Below are 22,068 nucleotides of genomic sequence, written 5' to 3'. Positions count from 1 at the left end.
TGCTACTTAGTATATCAAGGCTGAGACAGAGATCAACCAGAGGTGGGAGAGGGAGGACATAAACCTGGAAAAACTGAGCCAATATATCAAAGGTCAAGACACCAGCTCTATCTTCATGGTTATATAATTCAGTGACTATCATGGTGCATGGCATAGACATATACAATAAATATTTGTTGAAGGAGAGAAGCAGAGGCCACATTAGAATGGCCATGTACGCCATATATCCTTTGATCTTGGAAATCTAAATGAGTTACCACATTCTGGAATTTCTGCTCAGCAATATGCATTATCTGTATTTTTCCAAAAGAGGTCAGAAATACCTCCCCCATCATAGTGCTCTAAGGAATAGCATACTTCTGCTTAAAATAATCACTAAAATTCTTTTCAAAATTGATAAAGGGAAAGAATCAAACTTCCAGTCTACATTTCCTATACAAACTATATTTCAGGATAACCAAGTAGTTAATAAAGAAAAGTTCTTCTTTATAGAAGAATCACAAATAGTAAATAAAAAATCACCATTTTACAAACCCTAGTGAAATAATGGACATCAGCAATAATTATCAATGGCAGCTAAAACTATTACGTAAAAATTAATGAGGAACTTTATAATGGATAGAAAGGGTAGCATCATCTAACTCACTGATCAATCTTAAGTCATTAAAAGAGGAACAATCAGACAGTAAGTTCCCTCTGAAGCGAGAGAACAGGAAACATACAGGACCAACCAAGAAGTAAGATTCTTGCCAACAAGAAGAACCTGAATCTAATCTAGTCCCTGGACCTAACTACCAGTTTAGAGGAATTGCAGGGACAGAAGCATGTGTTAAACAATGCCACAAAGATATAATCAGCCAACACCAGAATCTTTCTTCAATAAGTAGATAATATCGGGGGAAAAAATAGTACAGGGGAACTACTACAAATTCAGAGATATAACAACCACATATAATATATGGGCTTTCTTTGAATCTTCATTCAAATAAATCAACACTAATTTTAGAGAAAAAGGAAAAAAAGAACAAGGACTGGGTATTAGATAATACTGGGTATCGTAACGGTAGTGTGATTTTTCTCAAGAGATACAAACCGAGTTTATAAACGAATCTGATCCAATGTCTGAGATTTGATTAAATACTCGAGTCAAATTTTTCTTCAAATGGGGTGAAGGGGTCAGATAAAAGAACAGCAAATACTGATAACTAACAGTTATCAAGATGCGCAATGGGGGGGTTCATTATACCTTACTCTCACCTTTTGTGTACATTTCAAAATTTCCATAACAGAGTTTTTAAAATAAAAATAATTATCACTAAAAAGCTGGATATAAAACTAAATTTATGGCACATGTCAACTATTTTTAAATATGCAAATATAAAAAAATGACTGGATGGTAATACACCAAAATACTACTTAGCAGTTATGTCTAGGAATTGAGAGTATGGATGATGTTCTTGTTCTTTTTCAAACGATATACAATGAAAATGTATTACTAAGATCTCAGAAAAAACTATTATTTCTTAATGTTACAAAGTACTACAAATATCTTTTTCTTTTTAAAGAACTGCTCCTTACTGGGAGATAGTAAGAGTCTAGCACAAAGAGGCACAGGTTTTGAAGAAGGAAATTAGTTTAAATCTTGGATCTACTATGATTAATTATGACAGCATGATAGTTAAATTACTTAACCCTTCAATTTCCTCAACTATAAAGTAAGTGCTAACAATGTCTACACTGAGCAGGATTGCAGTGAAAATTTAAATTAATAACAAAATAATAACTAACATATTTATATAACCTCATTTAATATTCACAACATCCCCATGAGTTAGATGCTATTAATACTCCTATTTACAGATGAAACCAATGCACAAAGAGATTACGCAACTGCCCAATGCCACATTATAAATGACAGAGCCAGGTTTCAAATCCAGGCAGTCTGAATCCACAGACCATACCTTTGCTTTTATCTAATCCTATACTGCTCCTTCACAAATATTGCTTGCCATCCTTTTCCTCATATTTATTTCCCCAGGTTGAACCAATAATTCCAATCACCCATCCTTTCTACAGACAGATACAAAAGAAGAAAAGGAAATGTTACCCGAATTCCCCACTGTACCATTGTTCACCAGGGAATTTGGAGTCACAGTACGAGGCCAGTGTCCATCATGAGACGAGCTAGGGATCGCCACAGGTCTGGCAGCAGGTTGTGCAAAGATGATGCTGGGATCATTCAGACCAATATTGCTGGGGGCACTGCCTGGTGCAGAGTGGATCACTGGGCCATGGATAGGCCAGGATGGGGCAGGGATCTGGAGGGGATGCATTGGCAACAATCCCATATTGTGCATGGGAGAATACTGAGCTGGTGGAGACTGGGGAAAGTTATACATAGGCATCTGAACTTGATGGGGAGTCTGGGCTCCCTGCTGAGGGGGGCCAAGCTTAGGTTGGGATCCTGGCTGGGATGGAGGCTGGGTAATGGAAGCTGACTGAGAAGAGCTCTGTGGAAATGGCTGGGGCTGAGGAGAATAAGATGGTGAATCAGACTGCAGAGAAAAAAAAGATACATTTTAAAATTAGTTTACAAACACTTTAATTTTATAAAAGCAGAGATTATCAAAATGCAAAATTATGGAGTTATTCTATTACAACATTATAAACAGAACCCTGTGATGTGCATAATAACAAGTAATAATAGAACCTCATTTTACATAAAGGTAGAATTTTTCCCAAAGTTCTCAAACTCTCTCTCACATTGGTACTACCTCATAAGCCTTCCACTGTCTAAAGAAGAGAGAGCCTAGACATCATTCCCATTATGTAGAACCCACATCTCCAATTGTAACTAGAAACTTACATCCACACATCTCACAGTCACTTTCATTCAGTCCCTCAACAAGTATTTACTGAGAGTTAATTATATACTGAGCATTATTCTAGGTATTAAAAATACAATACTAACATATACACCCTCATAGAGCTTAAAGTTTATGGGGAAAAGGAGGAGAAGCAGATAAAGATTACATAAGCGATCACAATAAAGTACAATGATTACTATGATAAAGAATGTATAATGTACAGTGTACAGTCATGTACCACATAATGACACCTCAGTCAACAACGAACTACATATACAACAATGGTCCCATAAGATTAGTATTATATAGTCTAGGTGTGTAGTAGGCTATACCATCTAGGTTTGCATAAAGTACTGTAGGAGAGGAAACTTTCCTTTACCCTTCTAGGTTCTTCTAGCTGACCTAAGAATTAAATTGATATGAGACAGATTAACAGGAGAAAAACAAACAAAAGTTTGATAACACGTACACATGGGAGAAACCTAGGAAAACCAAATAACTCGCCAAAAATGGCCAAAGCCCTCACGTTAAATACCATCCTTAGCTAAACAAAAAAGATGCTGGGGGTAGGGAGAGTCAAGGACCTCAGAGGAAAGGCAGACAATTCACAGATTGGTGAAAAGGAGCAAACAAGTGGAAAACAAATGTTTGGCCACACAGAAACAGAAGATCACAGAGAGAGTCCAACAGACAGACTTTTCTCTTTTACTCCCTATCTACCACGTAGTTCATGTTATGCTAAGGTGATAGCTTGCTTCCTGAGACACATGTTTTTAATCTGAATTCTTTTAGGCAGTTAAGGGAAATGTAACAAGAAAAACTTTGAGTCTTTTTTTTCCTTAAAAATAATCAGCCTAGGGGCCGGCCCGGTGGCGCAGCGGTTAAGTTCGCACGTTCCGCTTCTCGGCGGCCCGGGGTTCGCTGGTTCGGATCCCGGGTGCGGACATGGCACTGCTTGGCAGCCATGCTGTGGTAGGCGTCCCACGTATAAACTAGAGGAAGATGGGCACGGATGTTAGCTCAGAGCCAGGCTTCCTTAGCAAAAAGAGGAGGACTGGCAGTAGTTAGCTGAGGGCTAATCTTCCTCCAAAACAAAAAAAAAAAAACAAAAAAAAAACCAAACAAACAAAAAAAATAATCAGCCTAAAATAATCCTCATGTTAAAGAGATACACTTTGCGGTGGCAAATTTTGTTCCCCTTCAGGACACTCTGATGTTTGCACAATGATGAAATCACCTAAGAACACATTTCTCAGAAGCTATCTCCACTGTTAAGTACCGCATGACTGTATAATGATATGCCAGAGCAGGAATACCTGAACCCACTTTGGGAGAAGCAGGGAAGGTAAGACGAAAGAAAGTAGAAATCAAGGACAGATTCCCAGAAGAAGTGACTTTAAGCTGAGACTCAAGGGTAAACAGAGACCAGTCTGATAAAAGAGGCAAGGGATAAAGGGAAGGGAAGAGTGTTTTAAGGCAGAGGGAACAACATGATTGAATGTCCACAGACACAAAGACACATGGCTTTAAGTACAGATTTTCCTTGACTTACAATGGGGTTATGTCCCAATAAACCCATCATAAGTCAAAAATATCATTAAGTTGAAAATGCATTTAATACACCTAACCCACCAAACATCATAGCTTAGCCTAGCCTACCTTAAAAATGCTCGGACTTACATTAGTCTACAGTTGGGCAAAATCATCTAACACAAAGCCTATTTTAGAACAAAATGTTGAATATCTCATGTAATTGACTGAATACTGTACTGAAAGTGAAAAACAAAATGGTCATACAGGTACAAAACAGTTCTAACTGTATCAGTTGTTTACCCTCGTGATCACATGGCTGACTGGGAGCTGTGGCTCACTGCTGCTGCCCAGCATCACAAGAGGGTATTGTACGGCATATCACTAGCTTGGGAAAAGATCAAAATTCAAAATTCGAAAAACAGTTTCTACTGAATGTGTATCACTTTTACATCACTGTAAAATCAAAAAATTGTAAGTCAAACCATCATAAGTCAGGGACCGTCTGTAATTGGAATCTCAAAGAAGTTTAATATTAATGGAGTACAAGGGCAGGGGAATGGCAGATCTGAAGCTGAAAAACTAATTAGGGGTAAGACGATGAAGGGTCCTATAGGCTTGTAGTTTAGACTCCATCCTGAGGGCACTGGGAAACCACTGAAGGGTTTAAACAGGTCAGGAACATGATCAATCTGCATTTTAGAAAAATTATTCTGGCTTAATAGGAATGAAATAGAGAATATTAAAAAAAGAAAGAGAAAGATTGATTAAAAGGCTGCTATAACACAGTAGTCTGAGACGATGGTAGCTTAGGCTAGGGAAACATAAGAACAGAGGGAAGCAAGTGGCTGTGAGCTATTTTTTACAGGTAGAAACAAGACTTGGTGACTCGATGTGGGGGTTGAGGGAGAGGGAGTAGTCTGGAAACTAGATGGATAGTGAGATCATCCAATGGGATGGAGAACACAGGAAGAAGAGGCATGTTTAGGGAGTTGGAGAGAAATATAAGCTACATTCTGGACATGCTGAGGTTCAAGTGCTGTGTGAGACATCAGAATACCAATGTGCATTAGACAGAACCTTACTCAAATCTCAGGTGAGGGAAAAGTGAGTGCCAGAAGCAGAGGATGAAAGCTGGGGGCAGTATAAGAACGCGGTTAGAACATAAGTTTTGGAGACAGAGCCCAAGGGTTCAAGTACTGGTTCCAAGTGTCTGCTGACCTCAGGCAAGAAACTTAAACCTCAGTTAAGTAGAAAAATGTATACTTTATACTTATTTTTACTTTTATTTATAAAGTATAAATAATAACAGAATCTACCTCATAGGTTTTTGTGAAGAGTAACTACACAATACAAATGGAAAATACAAACACCAAATTCAGGATAGCAGCACATTTTAGTAGCAAGAAGGAATGGCAGGAAGGTTTAAGACAGGAACAGCATCCAAGAGGAATGTATAAGTGTTGTCAATTGTGGGTAATTTTTTAATAAATCAAAATAATAATATGTTAAGAACTGTTAAAACCTGGCAGTAGTATGTGGATGTTCATTATTTTCTATACTTTTTCAATATTTTAAAAATATTTTATAATAAGAAACAGGAAGAAAGAATGCACACATAGCACATAGCATTCAACAAATGTTAGCTAAGATTACTGTTGTTACATAACATTTATGAAAATGTCCAGGCCCAAAGTAGGTATACATATGTTTGGGGTGGGGTTGGTGGGCTCCTAAATGTTTTTCTAAGACTTTCCCTACTACTGTTCTTCAAATGCTTGAAGAATTTTTTCGAAAACATAGATCACATCAGATATAGCATGTTTAATAGTTATAATAGCTTTGAAGCTACACAGACCTGGGTTTGAATCTTTTAATTTCTCTTACTCTCGGCTTCCCAATTTGTAAAGTTTGATCACACTAATACCTACCTCTTCACATGGCCAAAGGATTAAATTTGATAAGTGTGATGCACTGAAGCACAGTGTCAGGCTTAGAGTAAGCATTCAACTAATAATGAACTAATTAATTTAAGAAGTACAAGATGAGTACAGATTTAGAAAAAAAGTTAAGAGAAACTCAGAAAAATTAATATGAAACTTGTGAATCTGAATTCTAATTTGATACTCTGTCTTTTACAGGGTATATTTCACTATATATCAGCTATGAGAAGTTTCAAGGAAGTGAAATACCATGCACATAATTGCCTTAACAGTACCAAACCCAAAATACATTTGAATTTTTGTGTCTATTTTTATTAATGGTACTGATAAACTCCACAAGGCAAAGCCTAAAACCTCAAAGTCATTACCTTATTTCAATCCAAGCAACAACCTTATTAGGCAGTTATCTTATTTCACAAAAAGGATGGAGCCTCTCTGAAGTTAAGTGGCTTGCCCAGATCTACATTACTCCAAAAGTAATGCTCATTCTATCTTATGTGCCTAGCAATGGCACCTCTACAAAGCACTGTGTAATCCGGAAGATTGCATTTGCCAGTCTGAAAGATCAACCCTATCACCAACCAAAGATAGTGCTATCTTCCTGCCAAGATTAAACTATTTGCAGGCAGAGTACTTACACATTCTGAGGACTGTCTAGTCCTTACAGACTGATCACCCTGCTGCTGGGCTGAACCAGCCACCTGTTGGGCATTTACAAGGTTGCGGACCAGCTGGGCTGCTAAGAGAAGACATCAGAAAGAAAATCAACAGATAAAGAAAATAGCAGAGAAACAACAATCAATAAATTCCCTTCTTCTGTAAAAGAGTCTCAAATCTCTAAGATCTTATAAACTTGGACTTTTAACTTATGATTATAGTGAAGGACTCGTAACAACTAATTTTTTTTTAAAGCCATTTTTCAATCCTGAGGGTCATTAAAAAAATTACACTGGTCCTGGAAACAAGAACAAACGACATACTGCCTTTTTAAAGAGGAAAAGGTATTTATACAAAAAAATACCTTCTGCAAGAAGAATCTGAACAACTGGAAATCAACACTTCTAAAACGTATTTTTTTCTTTCAATAAACTCTCATGTGGATTTCTAATTCTTAAAATTCCTTATGAAACATAACAGGAAGAGATTTCCCTGTCATAACAGCAGTGAAAAGAGATAAAATTTCTCTTAGATATTCCCAGAAAAAAAAATCCTCTCATTAACTTTTGGGAGAAAAAAGTTAACTTCTATTAACTTTTGATATTGAGAGAAATAAAGAGTGTGACTCAGAGAGTTGCTTGAATACAACAGACTGCTAAGACCAAGTACTGTTCAAAGTAAAAGCTTGACTGTCTAAATTTTCTCTCTTTAAGAAATTATAAGGTCCAAGGGACCAGCTCGGTGGCACAGCAGTTAAGTTCGCACGTTCCGCTTTGGCGGCCCGGGGTTTGCTGGTTTGGATCCCGGGTACGGACATGGCACCACTTGGCAAGCCAGCTGTGGTAGGCATCCCACATATAAAGCAGAGGAAGATGGGCATGAATGTTAGCTCAGGGCCAGTTTTCCTCAGCAAAAAGAGGAGGATTGGCAGCGGACGTTAGCTCAGGGCTAATCTTCCTCAAAAAAAAAGAAAGAAAGAAAGGAATGATAAGGTCCAAAATCACACAGCTAGGTTTGGACAAGAAAGGAATCAGAGTCCTTAGAATGACAACAACATAAATGACTTTATTACTACCAGAAACTATTTTTGGCCTTTTCTATTTACCTGCCACACTGCTATTCCTCTGACGGGCCAGCTTGACTTCTGGGCATTCCCTTCGTACATGTCCCGCATCTCCACATATGAAACATCTGAGGTCTCTGGGGTCTCTAAAGTCGCGAGTGTCGTGGAGGTCTCGGGGGTCAAGAAGGTCTCGGGAGTCTTTCTCCTCTTCATTCCCCTCCTTCTCTTCTTCACTGTCTTTCTTCTTTAGTCTAAATAATAAACTGCTGATACCAATAATGTGGGGCTAGGGACTTGTAAACTGAGTGAGCCACAGAACAAACTAAACTATACAAAAGTCTCACAGTAAAGGGACTAACATGCCCATTGTTTCATGCATCTTTTAGAAGGCAAAGGAACTCACATTTATAGCACACCTACACATATGGCAGAAACTGGGTATTTCAGTAGTTTTATAATACAATATTAAATTTAAAAAAATTTTTAAAGTCAATTTTAACCTTGTAACAATCCTTAGAGGTTGGTATTTATTATCTCTGTTTTACAGAGGAAGAAACTGAGGCTTAGAGAGCATAAGTGTCTTGCCTAAATTTTACAGTCAGTAAATAGCAGTGACAGAAACTACGAGTTTGTTCTGTCTAAAAACTTCTAAGCTCTTTATATTAGGCAAGACTTGACAAAAGAAGGGATTTTTTTCTGGCCTGTTAAACATAGTATATAGAATAGAGGAGAACACATGTCATAGATATATTTTCAGAGGTTATATAGGATGTATATTTCTCAAAGAATATATCATGTAAGTATACCTCACAGCACATACCTCAAAGATTCAGTTAATCATATTTTAATTATTTGTTTGCATGACTGTGAGGTCCTCAGCAAGAACCCCACGTCTTGGTCATTTTTTTCCCCTGGCTCCTAGCACAGTTCCCAGCACACAGTAGATGTCAATAAATGCTTCTTCAATTAAAAAAAAAAAACCTGAGTGAACTAATGAGTAAATGAACAAATGAACACTATGAGACACGACTATACCACAAAGATATCTCTATTACAAAATTCCACACAAATATACATTTACCTAAGTTCCAATTTAAAGTTCTGAACTTTCTCACTAAAACATATGTGAACATAATTATAGCTACAATTAGCCTGACATTTATTTTCCCTGTAATGTTGATATATAATCATTTGCCAACCTTCTCCTCTTAGGGCAGTCTTTCATGTAGTGGCCTATTTTTCCACACACACGGCAACATCGATCATTGGGAGCCAGTTCTCCATCTGTTAGTACTCTGGAATCGAAGAAGTACTCCTGGGGAGAAAATAAAACTTTACTATAAAAAATCACTATAAACTTCTGAATCCAAATAAAAAGGGGACCAAAATGCAACAGTGATTTTGAAAAAAAAAGAAAATAAACATCAACAAATATTTCACTACAACTAAAACCATGATATGAAAATAAGATTCAGAATTATCATCAATATCACAGTTGCTAACAGTACTAACCACTTTACATCCATGTTATTTTCTCATTCATTTATAGCATCTTTGCATAATACCTCAATAAAACAGATACTATTTCATCCTCATTTTATAGATAAGAAAACTGAGGCTTAGAGAGTTCAAGTTGTTTGCCCATAATAAAAAAGCTGGTAAACAGCAGATAAAGGATTTAAAGCTAAGTCTGTCTGACTACAAAGCTCATGCCTTCTGCTAAGCCAGTCTACTTCTGGAAAGGAATTATTCTCTTTACATAAGAGCTCTATGTAAATTAAGCAATCTTCTGGTTTATATAAGATTATATTCACATACAACATTTCAAGAGCATATAATATTTATTATATAAAGTAGGGTATACTTAAAGAAAAGGTAGGGAACCAATAAGAAGCAAATCATTTTCCCAAGTCTTAGAAGAACCAAACTCATTTTTGCTTTCTCCTAGCACCTTGTTTATCTTTCTAAGCTTTAATTCAGGTTTGCACTATCCAAAGACGAGTTTCATCTCGAGAAGCAAGAGAACATGTCCATTTAGCACTCTTCAAACCTATATAAAGTCAGGGATAAAAGTATAAGACATACTCACTAGGATGGCTACAATTATAAAAACAAAATGACGACAGAGAAGAACAAGCATTAGTGAGGATGTGGAAAAACTGGAACCCACAAAAATACTGCCGGTGGGAACATATAATGGCACAGCTGCTTTAGAAAACAGTTTGGCAGCTCCTCAGAAAGTTAAACACAAATTCATCAAAATGACCCAGCAATTCCACTGTTAGGTATATACCCAAAAGAAAGGAAAAGATACATCCATACAAAAATTTGTACATAAATATTCATAGCAGCATTACTTGTAATAGCCAAAAAGTAGAAACAAACCAAATGTCCAACAACTGATGAATGGATAAATACAATTTATCCATACAATGGAATACTGTTCACCCATAAAAAGGAATGAAGTACTGATATATGCCACAACAAGAACAAACCCTGAAAACATTACATTAAATGAAAGAAGACAGTCACAAAGAGGCTATATATTCTATGATTCCATTTATATAAAATGTCTACCATAGACAAATCTACAGAGACAAGAAGTAGATTAGTGGTTGGGAGTGGGAGAGAAAAGGAATGGGAATTGACTGCTAATGGGGATGGAGGGGTTTCCTTAAGAGAGGATGAAATGTTCTAGAATTAGATTTTGGCAACTGCTGCACAATTCTGCAAAGGTACTGAAAACCACTGAATTGCTCACTTTATGTTGGTGAACTGTAAAGTATGTGAATCGTATCTAAATAAAGCTGTTTTTTAAAAAAGGATAAGAGAGAGAATTCTTCACTTACTATTAATGAAACCAATGTAACTAATTAAAATTTTCATCATCATATTTTCTGCTAGGACAAAATGAAGATCTTTCTCAATTCACCCAGTTACTTAAGGCAGAAACCCAGAATCATGCCAAACTTGTTCTCCTTCACCCATCACCTCTAATTAATCACCAAGAATGTATCCATTCTATTCCTGAGTATCTCTTTAATACACTTTTCTCCAACCCACCATCCCAGTTAAGCTGGCCTAGACTTGGGGTCAGCAAACTTTTTCTGTAAAGAGCCAGATAGTAAATATTTTAGGTACTGTGGCAAAATTGAAGGTATTATGTAGGTACTTATATAACAGGAAAGCAAGCAAATTTCCACAGAATTTTTATTGAAGAATTTAAAAATATACTACTAATGATAAATGAGTATAATTTTTTTGTAATATAAGTTTACTAAGTAGAAGAAATGAACTCTTTCTGGGGAAAACAAGTCGCTTAATTGGGGTTCAAAGTTAGCATTCCCTATCATTAAAATTGATGGCAATGTTCATCTGTTAATGCTAAACTGCAATTACATTTTATGTATTTCATCTCTGAAAAGGCTTTTTCACAGATGAAGAGGTTGAAGCTTCAAGGTAAAGGGAATAACAAACAGATCTAGAGTGCATATGGAAGGACTAGGTTGATAAAGAAGACAGATCTTCAAATGCAGGTAGACTAGTAGATCTGGTAGTAGAAAGTTGAAGGAATACTAATCTGATACCATTTTTGTCTCAGAGAGAAAATATCTAAGAGTAAGAAGGGGAGAGGTGAAAGGTAGGATAAAAAGCAATGGGTATTAAATTTTGAGTAAAATAAATAAAATATGAAATAGTTCTTACTGAATGGGAAATATAGGTAACTAAAGAAATGTACTAAGAACATCAGATAGCAATGAAAGTCCAGTTGAGGATGATGAACAATTAATTTATAGTTGTACTATATAAATAAAACTGCCTAGCTTGGGGGGCTGGCCCCGTGGCCGAGTGGTTAAGTTCGCGCGCTCCGCTGCAGGCGGCCCAGTGTTTCGTTAGTTCGAATCCTGGGCGCGGACATGGCACTGCTCGTCAGACCACGCTGAGGCAGCGTCCCACATGCCACAACTAGAAGAACCCACAACGAAGAATACACAACTATGTACCGGGGGGCTTTGGGGAGAAAAATGAAAAAATAAAATCTTTAAAAAAAAAAAAAAAAAAAAAAACTGCCTAGCTTGATGACTTTTTTCCACTAGTGTTCTGCTACCCAAACATAGATAGATGGTGGATAGGTGAATTCATGTAAGGTTGAACACACAAGAGTACAAAAGAAGGACAGTGGTGCAAATGAATGTAAAGCATATGCCAGAGAGTAGACCAGGGAAGCTAAGTTAAATGGGGAGAAAAATGAAGACAGAAGATAGCTGATAGATTTGGAGAATATGGGTCGATATATCAGAGAACTTAATGATGTAGAAGTATAGGAGAGGGGGGAATATTCGAGTGAGGAACAAAGGTGAAAAAATAAAACATACATTTGGCTTCATTTCCATTAGAGTCTAAGGGAAAGAAACACATCTATTTTGTATGTTGTTATAATCCCAGTACAGGCATATCTCATTATATTGTGCTTCAGAGATACTACATTTTTCACAAATTGAACGTTTGTGGCAACTCTGTGTCAAGCAAGTCTATCGAAGGCATTTTTCCAACAGCATTTGCCCGCTTCATGTCTCTATGTCACATTTTGGCAATTGGTGCAATATTTCAAACCATTTCATTATTATTATACTTGTGATGATGATCTGTGATCAGTGACCTTTAATGTTACTATGTTAATTGTTTTGGGGCACCATGAACCACTCCCATATAAGAATGAGCTTAATCGACAAATGTGTGTGTTCTAACTACTCCAATGACTGGCTATTCCACCATCTCCCTCCCTCTTCTCAAGCCTTCCTATTCCCTGAGACACAACAATGTTAAAATTAGGCCAATTAATAAACCTACAAGGGCCTCTAAGTGTTCAAGTGAAGAAAGAGTCACACATCTCTCACTGTAAATCAAAAGCTAGAAATGATTAAGCTAAGTGAGGAAGGCAGGCCAAAAGCCAAGACAGGCTGAAGCTAGGCTTCTTGCACCAGTTAGCCAAATTATCATGCAAAGGAAAAGTTCTTGAAGGAAATTAAAAGTGCCACACCAGTGAACATGAATGATGAGAAAGTGAAACAGCCTTATTGCTGATATGGAGAAAGTTGCAGTGATCTGGATAGAAGATCAAACAAGTCACAACATTCCCTTAAGCTAAAGCCTAATCCAGAGAAAGGCCCTAAGTCTCTTCAATTCTAGGAAGGCTGAGAGAGGCGAGGAAGCTGCAGGAGAAAAGTTAGAAGCCAGCAAAGGTTAGATCATGAAGTCTAAGGAAAGCAGTTGTGTCTATAACATAAAAGTGCAGGTGAAGCAGCAAGTGCTGATGTAGAAGCTGCAGCATGTCATCCAGGAGATCTAGCTAAGGTAATTAATGAAGGTGGCTACACTAAACAACAATTTTCAATGTAGCCAGAACAGCCATATGTTGGAAGATGCCATCTAGGACTTTTGTACCTAGAGAGGAGAAGTCATTCCCTGGTTTCAAAGCTTCAAAGGAGAGGCTGACTCTCTTGTTAAGAGCCAATGCAGCTGGTGACTGTAAGGTGAAGCCAATGGTCATTTATCATTCCAAAAAATCCTATAGGCCCTTAAGAATGTCACTAAATTGGGGCCAGCCTAGTGGCGGAGTGGTTAAGTTCGTGTGTTCTACTTCAGTGGCCCAGGGTTTGCAGGTTCGGATCCTGGGCACAGACCCAGCACTGCTCGTCAAGCCACACCGTGGCACCACCCTACATAAAATAGAGGAGGTTTGGCACAGATCTTAGCTCGGCAACAATCTTCCTCAAGCAAAAAGAGGAAGATTGGCAACAAATGCTAGCTCAGGGCCAGTCTTCGTCACACATACAAAAAAAGAATGATGTTAACCCTACTCTGCCTGTGCTCTATGAATGGAACAACAAAACCTGGACATATCTGTTTATAACATGGTTTACTGAATATTTTAAGCCCACACTTGAGAACTACTGCTCAGAAAAAAGGATTCATTTCAAATTATTGCTGCTCATTAACAATGTACCTGGTCACCCAAGAGCTCTGATGGAGACGCTTTCATGTCTGCTAACACAACATCCGTTCTGCAACCCACAGATTAAGGAGTAATTCTGACTTTCAAGTCTAATTATTTAAGAAATACACTTCGTGGGGCCGGCCCCATGGCCGAGTGGTTAAGTTCGCGCGCTCCACTGCAGGGGGCCCAGTGTTTCGTCGGTTCGAATCCTGGGCATGGACATGGCACCACTCATCAAGCCACGCTGAGTCAGTGTCCCACATGCCACAACTAGAAGGACCCACAACTAAGAATATACAGCTCTGCACCGTGGGGCTTTAGGGAGAAAAAGGAAAAAAATAAAATCTTTAAAAAAAAAAAAAGAAATACATTTCATAAGGCTATAAATAGCTGTCACAGATAGTGATTCCTCTGATGATGTGGGCAAAACTGAAAACCTTTTGGTAAGGATTCACTATTCTAGATACCATTAAGAACATGGCATGATTCATGGGAAAAGGACAAAAATATCAGCATTAACAGGAGTTTGGAAGAAGTTGATTCCAACCCTCATGGATGACTTTGAGGGGTTCAAGGCTTCAGTGGAAGAAGCAACTGCAAATGTGGTGGAAATAGCAAGAGAACTAGAATTGGAAGTGGACCCTGCCGATGTGACTGAATTGCAGCAATCTCACGATAAAACTGTAATGGATGAGGAGTTGCTTCTTATGGATGAGCAAAGTGGCTTTGAGATAGAATCTACTCCTGGTGAAGATGCGGTGAAGACTGTTGAAATGACAACAAAGGATTTAGAATATTACATGAACTTAGTTGATAAAAGGAGCAGCAGGGTTTGAGAAGACTGACTCTGAATCTGAAAGAAGTTCTACTGTGGGTAAAATGTTATCAAACAGCATCGCATGCCATAGAGAAATCGTTTGTGAAAGGAAGAGTCAATAGATGCGGCAGACTTCACTGCTGTCTTATTTCAAGAAATTGCCGCAGCCGTCCTGCCTTCAGCAAACCCTGATCAGTCAGCAGCCATCAACATGGAGGCAAGACTCCACTGAAGGCTAGATGATGGTTAGCACATTTTAGCAATAAAGTATTTTTTAATTAAGGTATCTGCATTGTTTCTTTAGACATATTCTATTGTAAACTTAGTAGACTACAGTACAGTATAAATATAACTTTTACATGCCCTGGGAAATGAAAGAATTCATGTGACTCGCTTTATTGCAATATTTGCTTTATTGCAGTTGTCTGGAACTGAACCTGCAATATCTCTGAGGTATGCCCGTACACAGCAGAGAAATACGTGCAAAGTAGGAATTCAATAAATATGTATTGAAAGAATAATCTTTACTGTGGAAAGTATAAGCATGAAAGACTATTTAACAAGGATATTTTCTACAATATCAGGTGTAACACCGATGTAATGAAAACAATCTAAATGTCCATATAAGGAGAATAGTTAAACTGGTATAAGCAAGCTACAGAAAACTGTTTATTGGTCTTTTATAACAGAATAAAGTGGATCAAAAAATGGTTAGCCGACTCATAGGCCCCAAACTAATGTTTGGCTCTTATACCAAATGATATTCAAGATCAAGGACTTTGATATCCTATCAGGACTACTTATACTGAGTTATTAAGAATTACTAAAATTTTGTATTCATAAACTAAAATTGGGGGCCAGCCCCATGGCTGAGTGGTTAAGTTCAGGCACTCCACTTCGGCACCCCAGAGTATCACCAGTTCGGATCCTGGGAGCAGACATGGCACCACTCTTCAGGCCATGCTGAGGTGGTGTCCCACATAGCACAATGAGAGGTACTCACAATTAGAATATACAACTATGTACTGGGGGGCTTTGGGGGGAAGAAAAAAGAAAAAAAAGATTGGCAACAGATGTTAGCTCAGGTGCCAATCTTAAAAACCAAACTAAAATTGCACATTTCCAATTTATTAATACTCTAGTATTCTACTAAAAAGCCTGACTGCATGAAACTGCTAGATTCATACTGAACATGTGCACGTATACACATTAATAGTTGGAATTCCCACAATTTCAGGTAGAATGCTTTATCAGTGAATCATCACATTTGTTTTGATCTGACTATGCTTCTCTCTTTTTTTTTTTAAGATGGGCATGGATGTTAGCTCAGGGCCAGCCTTCCTCAGCAAAGAGAGGAGGATTGGCAGTAGATGTTAGCTCAGGGCTAATCTTCCTCAAAAAAATTAACTAATTTAGAAAAAAGTTAATACGTTAGTAAAATTATTGTTGGATTTTCCTTTTGTTCGTTATTTTCTTCTTACACAACTTTTCTGTTGTTTCAAATTTTACTGTTGTTTTATTTGTCTCCATTATAATTATTATCATCCCTCTAAGAGGCCAGGACAATCAAAAATATCTGAGAACCAGTACTCCAAGGGAAAAAAGCTCTAAATTTCTCTCGGCTTTTTTTATGCCACACCCCAAAGAACGAGTGCTACAACTGGACTGAACAAGATCAAGGATATTCATTATGCAATAGCAGAAAGATGGTTTCTCTCTTGAGATTTCCTCTCTTGGAAGTTTCTTTCTTAGTTAAACTGAGACCTCCTCCCATTAGATAACAAGCAAAAGCCAGAGTGAGACCAAGAGTAATGGGGGACACTATGCCACCTAGTTCAAGCAAAAGAAAGGCTCTCAGTTTCATGACAGCTAATTCAGCTTGCTAGGGCTACACCAAAATTAGAGCAGAGCCTCAGCAAACAATAAAGTATTTCTTCGGTATTGTCCTCTCTGTTTATATTTTCATCAAGAATTCCAGAGATGAAAGAGGGTCAGTGGGTAGAACTCAATTTCAAAATTTAAGGATTCTGAGTCTTGGCTATCCACCCTCATTGATTCAACAAATGCATATTTGGTACATCCTATGTGCCAGACACTACGATAGGCACTAGAGATACAACGATGAACCTTATGGACATGGACTCTATCCTCATGGAGCTACAGTCTAATGGGGGAGCTATAATTTAAAGAGAGAAACAAAATTTAGCAAATGGATATCTCATAATGAAGTATAATAAGTGTAATAAGAAAAAATACAGGGAGCTATAACCATCTCTTTCCCTGTTCCTAACACCAACTTGAAAATAGAATTAGGCTTCTTGTACTGTAAAAAAGAAAGTTTTCTAAGAAAAGATTCAGAATTCAAATTACATAAACTTACAGCTTCTCTGCCAATGAGTGGATAAAAGGGGGTACCAAAAAGTTTCCTTCCGTTGATAAATGCCTTCATGATGAAATTGGTCACTATGGAAGAAAGAAGAAAACAATTAAGATGCAGATCTTAACATGTAAGACCTTTAAAAGCAGATTTCTATATTTAAAACTTACTTTTTCTAGAAACTCCAGCACCAAGGTTATGATTCAAGTCAAAAGGGTCTAGAAAAGAAACATTTTATTTTTTAATTAAGAATTATGTTTATTGTAACATAAAATACACTTAACAAGAGTCTAATACTACGTAATTGAGAGTAAGTCAGCAAATTATTCTTTTAAAATTATAGATTAAAGAATGGAAACTAACAAAAATCAAGAGGAATAATCTTCCAAATTCTAACATGTTTCAATTTTCCCCTCAATGTCCTTGGCCAAACGAAATTCTGGCTTTTTGTTTTGTTTTGTTCCTGAATTACTATCAGCTAAATGATTACCTTCAATAGCAATGCATTTGGATGTCCACTGCTTCTCAAAAGTTGTCAACAGCTTTTTCTGCCGAATGCTAATTACATATTCCTTGAAATCAAACTCTTCAGTATAGAAGCGAAGCAGTCCCAACCAAAGCTCTCCTAAGGTTTCTGTATTCTTTCCAAGTGAAGGTAAACGTTTTTTCTACAAATGAGAAAAAAAGAGAGAGAGAGATGTCTATACCCATCCAAAACATGAACCCCAAATACAAGAAAAATTAAATTACGCAAATTCTAACATGTATCAGTGAGCATTCTATAACATAAAGACTATGAAAAAGTTACCAGTTCTTCTGTTTTATCAAAGAAAAAAGCATTCCATCCATCAACCATTCTCTGTGGAATCTGTTTTCCATCAAAGATCTGCATAAAAAATTAATTTTATTATTAGATTTCAGGTCATCCACTCCTTTTAAGTCTCATATCATTTTAGAATTTACCTATAAAAGACATACTAAAATACTTCTTCCAAAAGGAACACGTTAGGATGATATAATGTGATACCAAGTTATGAATGAATAAAATGTATCTGAAAGATCAAAGCTGGGAAAGGATTACTTTAAGAGCATCAGATTCTCCAAATGACACATTTGATGTTATCTGATGTTACCTATTTGGCCTATCAAAAGACATTCAGCCCGAGATTAATGAAGTAAAACTAAAAAAAAAAAAACCCTAGCATTTTCATCAAAAGATCACAGATGTAGAGATTATTACATAATAGATAATACCTATTGATTGTGTACCCAAAAGAAATTAATGGAACTGTGTGTTTAGGAGAAGAACTCCAGTACCTTTAATCAGTTATCTGCATCATCTGAGGCTGAAAAGCCCTGGGACACTGATTTTTTTAAATAGAAAACTAGGTAGCTTTCTCTAACATCTTGATAAAGATTGTTAAAATCTTCATTATTAGTTATGAATAACAATTCACCGTCCTAAGGAAGGAGCGGGGGAGAGAATAATGCTACTTTACCAGAAGAAAAGTATCCCATAAGATGACTCTATAGGCACAACTCACCTCTACAAGCAATTTTGAGACTTATTTTCTATAGAAGTTTTAAGAAAGATGCTTTGCAACAGGTTTAGAGTCAGCAGACCTCATTTCTAGTCTTAGTCCTGCCGAGTAGCAATTCTGGACAAGAAAATTATCCTCCTATATCCTCAGTTTTCCCAACAAAAATGAGAGATTAGATTAGGTCAGTTGTTTTAAAATTTTATTTTTATTTTAAGCTATAGAACCCTTTCCTAAAATAGAACCTTTCTTGAAGCTCAATATGTAAAACTGATAAAAGCAGAGACACTCTGATAAAAGGTTGAGTAGAGAAAAAATATCGTCTTTTCCTTAACCCACTCCTCACGGATACAGTAATGAGCTTCTAGAGCTTACCAGAAAATACTTTAAAACCACTAGATAAGGTGGTCCCCAGCTCCTCTTCCACTTTAGATGGGACAGTGATTTACAAAACTAACTATACGTCTGACCCCTCTAATTTCACTCTCAGGTTTAAGTTCCTTGCGGGTAACGACTATAACTTATCTCTGGAGCCAAAATTCTCTACATCAAAGCCTGCCATATAGAGAAAACATAATATGCGTTTGTTGAATGAATATATTTACTCTGTAAGCGTGTTTACATAAAGATCAAGTTTCTAGGAACTTAAGCTAATAAGTTGTTTTTTATATTTACATATAACTTAAACAAATACCGTTACCAAAAATCATCTAGCAAAAGTACCAACATTTCATAAAACAAAAAAGGGAGAGCCTGACAATTATAGGTATTAATATCTAAAACAAAAGACATGGGATCTTGCCCTCAAAAAAGAAATAAAGGTTTTAAAGAAGCCAAAGTATAACATTTACCCTCATAGATTAGGATGTTATTATTAGTATTACATGGAAATAATACAAACTTCCTCTTTAGATCTTGATTCTTTTTAAAAGAATTCTTACTCATGAGTAACAACCATGATCTGAACCCAACTATGTTGGCTGATAACACAGTAAAGTGGACCTGTGGGCCTTAAAGGGTGTCTAATCACTGCTTTGTCGGTTTTTATGAACTCTCATGTTTCACGGTGCCTAACTTTCCACTCTGTTTCAGCCCTTAGAAGGACTAATGCTATCCCTCTCTCTTTACACACACACACGCATATTCTTTCTGTTTTTCTCTTCTCTCTTCTCTTTCTCTCAACACCAATCATTCTCCACTCAAGCACGCAGTCTTCCCTCTAAAATCTCACCAAACAAGTCAATCACATTTGTACAAGGAGTGACCAGGTACATTCCCATATTTACTTTCTTACTTTATTGTAATATTCTAATGTCTAATGCTATATTTAAATTGCAATTTGTTAGTTATGGTAAGATACACATAACATAAGATTTACCATTTTAATTATTCCTAAGTGAACACTTCCGTGGCATTAAGTACATTCACACTACTGTGCTAGCATCACCACTATCCATCCACAGAATTCTTTTCATCTTGCAAAAATGAAACTCTGAACCTATTAAACAATAATTCCCCATTTCCTCTCTCCCCCCAGCCCCTGGCAACCCCATTCTACTTTCTGTCTCTGAATTTGACTACCCTAGGTATCTCATATAAGTGGAATCAAACAGTATTTATCCTTTTATGACAGGTTTATTTCACTCAGCATAACGTCCTCAAGGTTGATCCATTCAATTGCAATTTTTAAGCTGATATCAGCTAAAAACATAAAAGCTCACAATATCAAGTGTGAATAGCATCCCTTAACCTTCTTTTAGTATTAATTTTTATGTGAAAATTTACTTTTACTTATGATGATCTGCTGCAACACAGCAAAATCATTCTGCTCAGGAAAACTCCTTTTGACCTAAAGAACTTTCATTGTTGAACAGGAAAAACATTCTTAGCAGAGCCTTATTTATTACCCACTTAAAGTCTAGATGCAATTACAAATGGAGTCAAAGATCATCAGCTTCATTAAACATATCCTTACCCTTAAAAGTTGATCGATGCCAATGACCAATACATAAATGGTGCCAGAGCAATGGAAAATGGGGTCCCATATGACAAGCAAAAAACGCCAGAAGCAAAAATCCACACATCATCAGTTCATATGTATCACAAAGCCCCCCACAATCAGAGCTCATTATGATGGAAAACATTCCATGGACTGTCTCTCATTTCATCAATCACTGTCTGTTAAGCAGATAATGGGAGAGTTCTTGAAGTTGGCTATGGCAATCCTACCTACATTTTTCCAATAATAATAATGCTGCTAATGATAACAACAATAAAAATAACAATAATAGCAACCATCATTTATGAATACCTCTTTAGCACCTACGATATTCAAAGGCATTCAATGTCTCTGTTCCTTATTCAACAATGAACTACTACTACTATTATTACAGTTTTACTGAGGATGAATCTCAGACTAGTGGAAGTCAGGCAGCTTGCTGAAGGCCACAATGACAGAATTAGTATTCAGACTACTTATCTCTGGCTCCAAAATCATGCCCTGCTCTTTCCATTACATCATGCTGCCTCAATGGCTCCTCATCCATGGGTAATATAATGAGAACACGAACCACCAGGAAAACAAAATTTGTACTGCATTTTGGTTAATCATGGTAACTATTTTGGTTAAGCATAGTATTCTGTCAAAGTGGCAAATGGCTGCTATGATATTACTGGGGTAACTATGCATAAGATCCCCAAATTCAAAGCCTAACAACAATTAGACTAATACAGAGAATGATCTTGGCCTTGGCAGGCCTAATTAATTCATGCTAAATTTTAACTATCCTACAGTAAACAACATTATTAAAAAACACATCACTCAACATAGATTCAGCAACTCAAAATTTTCTGTTAGGAAAGAATATTTAAAATTTTATTTCTCTTTCACTGTTTGTTTAAAAGAGGGAAGGAAATACTGCTAAAACCACATGGAATTCATTAGAACTTTTTAACACTTACTAAGGCCATATGACACCCACCACATGGCTTGCTATTTTGTGATTTTCTTCTTTGTCATGACTATCAAAGTTTATGTGAAATCAGAATGTGTAATTTTCCAAACAATTCTGATGCTTCTCTCCTATCTCAAAATAACCACCTTTCTAAGAAATGATAACTGGATCCTCCCTAATGCTTGCAAATTCACATTGTGCCAGGAATGAGGAGGAACAGATGGATGATTAAGAACTCCTTCGTACTTATTTCAGACAGTATAAATTGGCCACAAAACGAGACCCTATGAGTCACCAAATCTGAGTGAATATGAGTATAATCTG

General features: G+C 36.8%; 1 protein-coding gene across 14 annotated transcripts in view; it reads right to left on the bottom strand.

The window, feature by feature from the left end:
- TUT4 (terminal uridylyl transferase 4) overlaps positions 1-22,068 on the bottom strand; it is a 127,628-nt gene that overhangs the window by 16,156 nt on the left and 89,404 nt on the right. For 3 of the 14 annotated variants that reach the window (XR_002806610.2, XM_070259960.1, XM_070259959.1), the window contains exons 21-28: positions 18,061-18,138; positions 17,743-17,920; positions 17,423-17,470; positions 17,256-17,338; positions 9,260-9,375; positions 8,103-8,326; positions 6,979-7,079; positions 2,108-2,555 (exon numbers count right to left, since the gene is read on the bottom strand). Coding sequence is in view for 13 of the 14 variants with exons in the window: in XM_070259960.1 (XP_070116061.1) it covers positions 2,108-2,555; positions 6,979-7,079; positions 8,103-8,326; positions 9,260-9,375; positions 17,256-17,338; positions 17,423-17,470; positions 17,743-17,920; positions 18,061-18,138 (1,276 nt within the window). In the remaining variant the exon portion in view is untranslated. The remainder of the gene's footprint in view (positions 1-2,107; positions 2,556-6,978; positions 7,080-8,102; positions 8,327-9,259; positions 9,376-17,255; positions 17,339-17,422; positions 17,471-17,742; positions 17,921-18,060; positions 18,139-22,068) is intronic. The other 11 variants (XM_070259964.1, XM_070259967.1, XM_070259963.1 and 8 more) reach the window with 5 other exon arrangements.

The sequence above is a fragment of the Equus caballus genome, chromosome 2 (assembly GCF_041296265.1).
Source record: "Equus caballus isolate H_3958 breed thoroughbred chromosome 2, TB-T2T, whole genome shotgun sequence".
NCBI classification, from domain to species: domain Eukaryota; kingdom Metazoa; phylum Chordata; class Mammalia; order Perissodactyla; family Equidae; genus Equus; species Equus caballus.
Note: the sequence above shows the minus strand (reverse complement) of the source record. Positions and strands in the feature narration are given on the sequence as shown.